This window comes from Haliotis rufescens, unplaced genomic scaffold (genome assembly GCF_023055435.1).
Source record: "Haliotis rufescens isolate VD_foot unplaced genomic scaffold, xgHalRufe1.0.p SCAF_56, whole genome shotgun sequence".
Classification (NCBI taxonomy): domain Eukaryota; kingdom Metazoa; phylum Mollusca; class Gastropoda; order Lepetellida; family Haliotidae; genus Haliotis; species Haliotis rufescens.
The window spans coordinates 1,063,128-1,074,610 of NW_025964290.1; the positions used below are offsets into that span (position 1 = coordinate 1,063,128).

At 47.5% G+C, this 11,483-nt stretch overlaps 1 protein-coding gene across 3 annotated transcripts; it reads right to left on the reverse strand.

Annotated features, from left to right (window-relative positions):
* Positions 1 to 4,784: 4,784 nt before the first annotated feature.
* LOC124129495 lies at positions 4,785 to 10,483 on the reverse strand. Of its 3 annotated transcripts, none has more exons than XM_046492987.2 (3): positions 10,368 to 10,483; positions 9,341 to 9,629; positions 4,785 to 7,229 (listed from the first exon to the last, which is right to left on the reverse strand). In XM_046492987.2, the coding sequence occupies exons 2-3, from the start codon at positions 9,618 to 9,620 to the stop codon at positions 6,343 to 6,345; spliced, it is 1,167 nt and encodes a 388-aa protein (XP_046348943.2). In that variant the 5' UTR covers positions 9,621 to 9,629; positions 10,368 to 10,483; the 3' UTR covers positions 4,785 to 6,342. The 3 variants fall into 3 exon arrangements, with proteins under 3 accessions (XP_046348943.2, XP_048241210.1, XP_048241209.1); XM_048385253.1 differs by having other exon boundaries at positions 10,398 to 10,480; XM_048385252.1 differs by lacking the exon at positions 10,368 to 10,483 and adding an exon at positions 9,764 to 10,002.
* Positions 10,484 to 11,483: the final 1,000 nt, after the last annotated feature.

An 11,483-nucleotide genomic window follows, 5' to 3' on the forward strand; every position in this document is an offset into this window, starting at 1 on the left:
CCTCCCACATCTAGCTGACACAGGCCTTCCTCCCACATCTAGCTGACACAGGCCTTCCTCCCACATCCACCACACACAGGTCTTCCTCCCACATCCACCACACACAGGTCTTCCTCCCACATCTAGCTGACACAGGCCTTCCTCCCACATCTACCACACAGGCCTTCCTCCCACATCTAGCTGACACGGGCCTTCCTCCCACATCTAGCTGACACAGGCCTTCCTCCCACATCTAGCTGACACAGGCCTTCCTCCTACATCTACCTGACACAGGCCTTCCTCCCACATCTAGCTGACACAGGCCTTCCTCCCACATCCACCACACACAGGCCTTCCTCCCACATCTAGCTGACACAGGCCTTCCTCCCACATCCTCCACACACAGGCCTTCCTCCCACATCCACCACACACAGGCCTTCCTCCTACATCCACCACACACAAGTCTACCTTCCACATCCACCACACACAGGCCTTCCTCCCACATCCACCACACACAGGCCTTCCTCCCACATCCACCACACACAGGTCTTCCTTCCACATCTAGCTGACACAGGTCTTCCTCCCACATGTAGCTGACACGGGCCTTCCTCCCACATCCACCACACGGGCCTTCCTCCCACATCTAGCTGACACAGTCCTTCCTACCACATCTAGCTGACACAGGCCTTCCTCCCACATCCACCACACACAGGTCTTCCTCCCACATCTAGCTGACACAGGTCTTCCTCCCACATCTAGCTGACACAGGCCTTCCTCCCACATCTACCACACAGGCCTTCCTCCCACATCTAGCTGACACGGGCCTTCCTCCCACATCTAGCTGACACAGGCCTTCCTCCCACATCTAGCTGACACAGGCCTTCCTCCCACATCTAGCTGACACAGGCCTTCCTCCTACATCTACCTGACACAGGCCTTCCTCCCACATCTAGCTGACACAGGCCTTCCTCCCACATCCACCACACACAGGCCTTCCTCCCACATCTAGCTGACACAGGCCTTCCTCCCACATCCTCCACACACAGGCCTTCCTCCCACATCCACCACACACAGGCCTTCCTCCTACATCCACCACACACAAGTCTACCTCCCACATCCACCACACACAGGCCTTCCTCCCACATCCACCACACCGGCCTTCCTCCTACATCCACCACACACAGGTCTACCTCCCACATCCACCACACACAGGCCTTCCTCCCACATCTAGCTGACACAGGTCTTCCTCCCACATCCACCACACACAGGTCTTCCTCCCACATCTAGCTGGCACAGGTCTTCCTCCCACATCTAGCTGACACGGGCCTTCCTCCCACATCCACCACACGGGCCTTCCTCCCACATCTAGCTGACACAGGCCTTCCTCCCTCATCTAGCTGACACAGGCCTTCCTCCCACATCTAGCTGACACAGGCCTTCCTCCCACATCCACCACACACAGGTCTTCCTCCCACATCTAGCTGACACGGGCCTTCCTCCTACATCCACCACACGGGCCTTCCTCCAACATCTAGCTGACACAGGCCTTCCTCCCACATCTAGCTGACACAGGCCTTCCTCCCACATCTAGCTGACACAGGCCTTCCTCCCACATCCACCACACAGGCCTTCCTCCCACATCTAGCTGACACAGGCCTTCCTCCCACATCTAGCTGACACAGGCCTTCCTCCCACATCCACCACACAGGCCTTCCTCTCACATCTAGCTGACACAGGTCTTCCTCCCACATCTAGCTGACACAGGCCTTCCTCCCACATCCACCACACACGGGCCTTCCTCCTACATCCACCACACACAGGCCTTCCTCCCACATCGACCACACATAGGCCTTCCTCCCACATCGACCACACACAGGCCTTCCTCCCACATCCACCACACAGGCCTTCCTCCCACATCCACCACACACAGGCCTTCCTCCCACATCTAGCTGACACAGGCCTTCCTCCCACATCCACCACACACAGGCCTTCCTCCTACATCCACCACACACAGGCCTTCCTCCCACATCCACCACACACAGGCCTTCCTCCCACATCTAGCTGACACAGGCCTTCCTCCAACATCCACCACACACAGGCCTTCCTCCCACATCCACCACACACGGGCCTTCCTCCTACATCCACCACACACAGGCCTTCCTCCTACATCCACCACACAGGCCTTCCTCCCACATCCACCACACACGGGCCTTCCTCCCACATCCACCACACACAGGCCTTCCTCCTACATCCACCACACACAGGCCTTCCTCCCACATCCACCACACACAGGCCTTCCTCCTACATCCACCACACACAGGCCTTCCTCCCACATCCACCACACACGGGCCTTCCTCCTACATCCACCACACACAGGCCTTCCTCCCACATCCACCACACACAGGCCTTCCTCCTACATCGACCACACACAGGCCTTCCTCCCACATCTACCCCACACAGGCCTTCCTCTCACATCCACCACACACAGGCCTTCCTCCCACATCCACCACACACAGGCCTTCCTCCCACATCCACCACACACGGGCCTTCCTCCTACATCCACCACACACAGGCCTTCCTCCCACATCTAGCTGACACAGGCCTTCCTCCCACATCCACCACACACAGGTCTTCCTCCCACATCTAGCTGACACAGGTCTTCCTCCCACATCTAGCTGACACGGGCCTTCCTCCCACATCCACCACACGGGCCTTCCTCCCACATCTAGCTGACACAGGCCTTCCTCCTACATCTAGCTGACACAGGCCTTCCTCCCACATCCACCACACACAGGTCTTCCTCCCACATCCACCACACACAGGTCTTCCTCCCACATCTAGCTGACACAGGCCTTCCTCCCACATCTACCACACAGGCCTTCCTCCCACATCTAGCTGACACGGGCCTTCCTCCCACATCTAGCTGACACAGGCCTTCCTCCCACATCTAGCTGACACAGGCCTTCCTCCTACATCTGGCTGACACAGGCCTTCCTCCCACATCTAGCTGACACAGGCCTTCCTCCCACATCCACCACACACAGGCCTTCCTCCCACATCTAGCTGACACAGGCCTTCCTCCCACATCCTCCACACACAGGCCTTCCTCCCACATCTAGCTGATACAGGCCTTCCTCCCACATCCTCCACACACAGGCCTTCCTCCCACATCTAGCTGACACAGGCCTTCCTCCCACATCCACCACACACAGGCCTTCCTCCCACATCTAGCTGACACAGGCCTTCCTCCCACATCCACCACACACAGGCCTTCCTCCCACATCTAGCTGACACAGGCCTTCCTCCCACATCCACCACACAGGCCTTCCTCCTACATCCACCACACACAAGTCTACCTTCCACATCCACCACACACAGGCCTTCCTCCCACACCCACCACACACAGGTCTTCCTCCCACATCTAGCTGACACGGGCCTTCCTCCCACATCCACCACACGGGCCTTCCTCCCACATCTAGCTGACACAGGCCTTCCTCCCACATCTAGCTGACACAGGCCTTCCTCCCACATCCACCACACACAGGTCTTCCTCCCACATCCACCACACACAGGTCTTCCTCCCACATCTAGCTGACACAGGCCTTCCTCCCACATCTACCACACAGGCCTTCCTCCCACATCTAGCTGACACGGGCCTTCCTCCCACATCTAGCTGACACAGGCCTTCCTCCCACATCTAGCTGACACAGGCCTTCCTCCTACATCTACCTGACACAGGCCTTCCTCCCACATCTAGCTGACACAGGCCTTCCTCCCACATCCACCACACACAGGCCTTCCTCCCACATCTAGCTGACACAGGCCTTCCTCCCACATCCTCCACACACAGGCCTTCCTCCCACATCCACCACACACAGGCCTTCCTCCTACATCCACCACACACAAGTCTACCTTCCACATCCACCACACACAGGCCTTCCTCCCACATCCACCACACACAGGCCTTCCTCCCACATCCACCACACACAGGTCTTCCTTCCACATCCACCACACACAGCCCTTCCTCCCACATCCACCACACACAGGCCTTCCTCCTACATCCACCACACACAAGTCTACCTTCCACATCCACCACACACAGGCCTTCCTCCTACATCCACCACACACAGGTCTTCCTCCCACATCCACCACACACAGGCCTTCCTCCCACATCTAGCTGACACAGGTCTTCCTCCCACATCCACCACACACAGGTCTTCCTCCCACATCTAGCTGGCACAGGCCTTCCTCCCACATCTAGCTGACACGGGCCTTCCTCCCACATCCACCACACGGGCCTTCCTCCCACATCTAGCTGACACAGGCCTTCCTCCCGCATCCACCACACACAGGCCTTCCTCCCACATCCACCACACATAGGCCTTCCTCCCACATCTAGCTAACACAGGCCTTCCTCCCACATCCACCACACATAGGCCTTCCTCCCACATCTAGCTAACACAGGCCTTCCTCCCGCATCCACCACACACAGGCCTTCCTCCCACATCCACCACACATAGGCCTTCCTCCCACATCTAGCTAACACAGGCCTTCCTCCCACATCCACCACACACAGGCCTTCCTCCCACATCTAGCTGACACAGGCCTTCCTCCCACATCCACCACACGGGCCTTCCTCCCACATCTAGCTGACACAGGCCTTCCTCCCACATCTAGCTGACACGAATGGGTACAACTGACATACTGCTCATAGAGGCATCAAACACATCTCACTCACTCACTCACTGACTTGGGAGAGGGAAGTCAGCCTGTGTTACGATGCTATAATGAATTTACCACAAACATGAACTCATTATCTTTATTGATCACAAAACCAGAATCATTAGTTATAACCTGCTACAACTATTGTTGACATTTACACATGTTCATATATGGTACTAAGTATATGAAAACAACATTTTATCTGAATGCTTCCAGTCAGCACAATCGTCGTACATGTAAGAGAACAAAACACAACTGATTTATTTACACTGGTCTACAAAGTACATTGCATGTATATCACAAAGGGTTTGTGTGAAACAGTCAAATCGGGACAACAAAGGTCAAAGTAAGACACTCAGAATTTAATACTAGCCAGTCACCAAAATTCGACCATTGCACAACAACAAACGAAGAGTGTGTTTGACGCTAGTATAATGTATAGAGTGAGCATAAACTATCAATCAGTCAATCAATTGTAATATTTGTATCGTCACAGTACGAGACAATAATATTTCGACCAACAAATAAATACCTATCATTATATGAGTGTGTGGGTGTCTTACTTTAGGACCCGATCTGTATTTCATCAAATCAACTACAAAACATCAGTGCAAGTGATTAGTCTTGATTATCCGCCGAAACAGATTCCATTTGGGGAGGGCAAACTCACTTGACAATAATGTGAATGAACGACTGAAAATCATTGAATGAAGGAATGGATTTCTTTATCTCCTTATCGCCTTCAGAGTTCCAAAGATCTTACACAGGCAAGTATATTACTTAGATTCCTTGACTGTATATAATGAAATCATGTCACACAGTGCTCATGAATACACAATTTACAATGTACAATGTGAGTGCAGTAAGGTATATGTGACTAGTAGACATAAAGTCGCAGAAAGACAGTGTGATGAATTCCCAAGTGTCATAATCATCTGCCCGAGAAATAACGAAAGCAGATCATCGTCGACAAGCATGTCTTTTTTCACATAAACATCAACATCCTGCTTATCAATCAGACATGAAAAGAAATCATTTCCGTCAGACACGGGGCAATATATTATGGCAAGCATAGTCAAAGCAATGTCTATCACAATGCTTACATTATTTCGACACATTTGATCTTGATCCGGTTTTAATACAAAGTTGCAGGTGTTTTTAAAGTGGATAGAGATGCATTACATTCTACATAACATGCATTTGTAACCGTGTATGAATTATATGGTACTGTGAAAGATCTGGTCTCTGTGCTAGTCTCTCTCTCCAAATGTGTTCAGTCTCTGATAGACGTCTGATTACAAGAGCTCGCCAAGTTGATTTAATTGGGAATGAACCATTGTGTGTATATTCTTTGATCGAGTTGTCTAAATGTTACTTCTTAGCATAGGATGCTGCATATACTGGACGGTTAATATTGTTGTCTCGAATTTACTGACCATCATGTGTCAGAGTGCACACGTGGAACAAAGACGTTGAAGAAAAGATAATGAAAAGGATCACAGACAGTCCCTACCAGAAACTATATACGGAAAACTTTATGGAGACTTATGTACAAGTGCTATATATGCTTTAGTTTGGATCTGGGCTAGTCCTAGGATTTCCTAGGAGCCAAGAAGCCACCCGGGTTGCGTCACGCAGGCTTTATGACCTATGTAAGAAGTCGGTGCAGCACTGTTTCACGTGTTGAAACACTGTGGTCTTCTTAGTATTCTCCAAATAACGTTCGACATGTGAAACGCATTGTGTTGGGGTCTCACATACATGGCGGGCGCGTTTCACACCAGTGACCAACCGGGAATTCAAGGGTTGCGTTATAATGCGTTGAACAGTTGGCCTATTTACCATGCGTGATTTTCCCCTTTGCATCAAGCGGTGCTGTTTTGCGCCATTATCAGTTTCTTCGTGTGTGTTTACAGTGGTGCTTATATCCTCACACGAGCAACACAGTGCACTGAACGGTGTCCAACGCACATCTCTGTAAACTTCAGGATATTTCTTCTTCAGAGAAAATGCAAACCATTTCGGTCTCTTCATCTTTGACAATTGTTTCCATTTTATATCATGTGACAGGTTGGGGGATGACAGGTCTTCTCTCTGCTGATCCGATATGGCGTTCATTTGATACATTACGTCAGCCAGTCGGCGAAGATTCACCTTGCTCCGAATACTACAGAACTTGCAGAGAGATCCATTTGGATCGTGAACAACGAGAAGCGGGAGGGACAATTCCCTTTCAATTTCACACGCTAACTGTGTGTTCACTTCATCATTGCATGCCTTTAGAGCAGGAACAACCGTTGCTGTGAATTGTGAAGAAGTACAGCCATTGCAAAACTTCAGGAAAGCTGCGTTCTTTGCATGAGTAGACGGGCGAGTGAGAATACTGCTCCTGCCTGCCTCTGACAGGACATCTGCTTGAAGTAGCCTGTCAAGAATATCAGTTCCTTCTAACCGCAGATCTTTGGTGAGCACAGGTGATAGCTTCTTGATTACAGTCATGTGACTGTCGGTTGTCGCAGGGCAGGGATCTGAAAATATACGAATATAATTATGAGATAGGAGTTGTTCCTATGACAACCAGATTGGATCTATCTAAGAATATGCATGTGTAAGTATTTGAATGTACGCTAATGATATTGATATTTATCATATAATGGGTAGGTTTCTCATATAAAGCCAACGGATAAAAACGATATCCGTTGGGGTCAAATGCGGATAGAGATGCAAATATCAAAGGTAGGGACTACTTTCAGTGTTTATAAACAAACATGGCGTCGCCCTCGTCATTCGGCGATCGAGTCAGAATTAACCATCGGGAATCTGGATAAACAACAGGGATAATTGCTATCATTTTCAAAAGAACAGTCTAATATACTGAAAATCAGTGTCTAACTGTGACGTAGATAAGGCATTTTATAAGTTTTGGCAACTTTGGAGATATAAATATCGAAACAATTTTGCGAGGGCACGAGGCCTAGCCAAGCGGGATCAGTAGCCATATCTGTGCTTGTAGACCTCTGCGGCTTAAAACCTTCTCCACAAATTAAAATTGTTGGATTTGCCCGAAATATATTTTTATATATTTTTACCTTGTTTCGTTTTGTCGATGTGTGTACATCAGACTACACTTCTTAACGTTATGACAGGACAGGCCGACTGTCAACAACGTCTGAACGTGGCCGTGACGTCTCATAGACTAGGGTTAGAGTAGCTTCCCTTTGACAAAGGGTAGTTACTCTAGCGGACAGACAGATGGATTGCCGCGAAAGGCAACTAAAAACAATTGTTGTTTTGCGTTTATGTTGTTTCGCCATTGTATAAGAAACAGATTTCATTTGGAACTATATTGGCTACTGTCACTGACCGAGTGACACATCACTTACCCTCTGATGTAATACATATTAATGAGCCAAGGCTCGCTAAATACAATGTTTATTCCTAATGCAGGATATTTACCATCCCCAAACACACTCGCGTGATAACCTTTATATATTGACTGAATTCGAACAACTGTCACTTCATAGGCTTGACGTCTGTTTTAAATGGAGTGTGGTCACTTTGAGTGAAGTTGTAAACAGACAAGGGTGTTGTGATAGTAAGGTGGGATGAAGAATGGAATGAGCAATGTTTTATCATGTTTTCAGACTCATCGTGCTGGATGAGACTGTCAGATCTACACCTTTCAGTATATATTTTTACAACCACAAGGAAAAAATTATTGTTCCATCCTGTGTTGTTTCTAGAGTTAAACAGATATCTTTTGCACAGAGTTTAGATGAGTAGATCCTGAAGTACGTATAAAGCTAGCTATGGGGAAATGGTGTTGAAGACAGCTATTGGGAAGTTGTGTTTGAGGCTAGTCAGTGGAAAATGGTGTTTAATGTAGCTAGTGGGGAATGGTGTTGAAAACAGCTAATGGGGAAGGCTGTTGAAGACAACTAATGGGAAGTTGTGTTGAAACTGCCTTGTGGAAAACGGTGTTTAATGTAGCTAGAGGGAAATGGTGTTCGAGACAGCTAATGGGAAGTTGTGTTGAGGCTAGTCAGAGGAAAATGGTGTTTAATGTAGCTAGAGGGAAATGGTGTTGAAGCCAGCTAGTGGGAACGATCAGCTGATCCCTCGCCTCGCTTCGAACGGCTATCAAGTGGTTTACAATTACAATATTAGCAGTCGTCGTCATCACTGCTGTTTCATTGAATCACGGAACGTACATTTCAGGAGATGACAACTTGACAAGGGACAGATCATTGTTTAGGCGAAAGGATCTACTGTCCAAACACCAGCGTTGCCAATAGAGGCAAAGGCTATACCGGTTAACTGTCTATAGGTGCCACAGTAACATCTACCGCTCCTATCGCGCAAAGTGGGCTAGTGAAGGGAACATAAATTGAAAAAGATCGCCAATTTGGGATGTAAATGTTACCAAACCCTCCTTGGTCTTGCGGATATATCCATACATTTTTCCTGAGCGGATGACATTAAGTTCTTAACCCGGATGGCTACTTGTGAATGACAACAGTTTTGTGCGTTGCTGGCTTAATGCAAGCACTCCCCCTAGATGACATGCTTATATTATCACATACTTCGCAAACATTTTCTTCAATTCAGAATCTGCAATAACAGCACTGTGTGCACTCACCTTCGCGGGTTTCACAGGCCAACTGAGCGTGCCTCTGTCCGAAACACTGCATCAAATCGTCATCCATGTGCTCCAATTTAATCTTCATTGCTTTTACGTTTCCTTCAGGTCGACCCTCAGAATGCAGCATTTGCTGCAGTCGATGGGTATGCTGTGTTAAGCTGGCAATGATGCATGTCTTCAAAACATGCTTATTTTCGATCGATGTGTTCTCCAGAGAAGCCCCCTGAAGAACGACAGCTGCTATTTTCGCTATGGCTCTTTCACAAGATGATGCCATTGCCACGATCTAAATAAGAGATTAGTTTCAAATAATTAGACAGTTCGATGCCATGGTTGATTTGCATGTAAAAACAGATGCCTGTTTCCTGTTCCATCATTTGTGATGTCAATAAAGATATCTCAAAACAGTAAAACACCTACTCAGTTATGATGGAGATCTAAAGGGAAGAGTTTCAGAGTGAAAGCAAAACTCATCAAGATGCCAACAGTACACTGTACAGTGTCCGGTCCCATCATGTGACTGTAACAGAAGACCTTGACCCTGTGGTGATTGCCGCACTCCTGACTGCATGTCCAATAACGATATCTCAAAACAGTGAAACACCTACTCATACACCATGATGGTGTAACGCGATCAAACCCCCTACACTAAATCACGATAGATAACATAAGTTCACGACCCACGGCTTGGAACTATATAAAGAAGGGGAAAACCAGAAAGCTGGTAATTACAGCTCGGGATTTCCCAACACGGTTGGATCTATTTATAAAAACATTTCACAAAGTCGCGCTATAAAGTACGACAAACTGTTCCTTTGCACAATACCATGATGTCGCGAAACGCTGTACAATATTAACTAACTTAATCTACTCCAAGAACTGTTCCAGTAAGCAGCTTCATGTTTACACAATGCAGACTCACGAGACAGAATAAACGACTGAACACACAATGCAAATAACTTCTGCAGATTTTTTATGTCATGTATCAGTTTATGATTAGAGTAAACATATAAACATTACGTACTCGTCCTGGTGACAGCAGCCAGTGTCTTACCGGGATACGTCCCGAGAGTGATATGTACTTCCTTCTTTGCGAGCAGCTTGACGACTAAACTAGTTCGTCAGTTGCGATGCGCAATCTCTGACCAAAGTGCACGTCCGAATTCGTACATGCCCTTTCCTGCGTGAGCCTAACGGAAAGGTACCGACTGTATGAATAGAATCGATCGATTTACAGTGAGTTAGTGAATGCAATATGAACAACAGCCAGTGGAGAACCGTGTCGGTTGTTGTTTTCAATATATCTGAAACTTATGTGGTTATGTGAAAACCTGCATTCTTAAGATGATTAATACTTAGGGATAGGCAAGTCACCGTCTGCGCGTCCTGAAACAGTGGAATTGTTCGGCTCCTTACACAGTAAAAATTGCATCGAGATTATCTAGTCGTGATTCAACAGACTGCCGTCATGTAGGTGATATTTTTTGAGTGCGAACCAAACCGACAAACAAACAAACAAACACGGTATGTCAATCTCGAAAATGAATATCACGGCAATTCAAAACATTCGAGAATCAAACAACAGCATCCAAAATAGAAACTCTATAGGGGCTCGCTGCAAACCTCATCAGTGACACCCATAGGGGGTCCATAACAATAAATATGTCGTATTATTTGGTAAATGAAAATGTCATTTACATGCGAAAATAGTCCTTACAAACCCTTGTGTAATTATAAGTTACCAAAACGCCCCGTTAATTTAGCAAGAGGGCGTCGAAGAAGCTTGAAAAGCGTTACTGTAGCTGGTTAGGGTGGTGTAAATCACACAGTTAAGACCAACGCCTGCTGGGGTGAGATGTGACAAAGAAGCCACACGTTTATTATCAATATCAATATTCACCCTGTAACATAACTGAACAAATAATAAGTACATAGTTATACACATTAAAACATTGCACGTATCACCGTTATTGATATAATAAATAAAATGCAGTCACCACATCATTCATAATGTTTTCCATATTACTTCAACTGCATCAGTGCACTTTTATATGCAAGATGTAAATTGTACATACATGAAATATAAAAAATAAATAAATAAATTACTATGCCTACCGAATGTGTGGCACTCAGTTGAAAG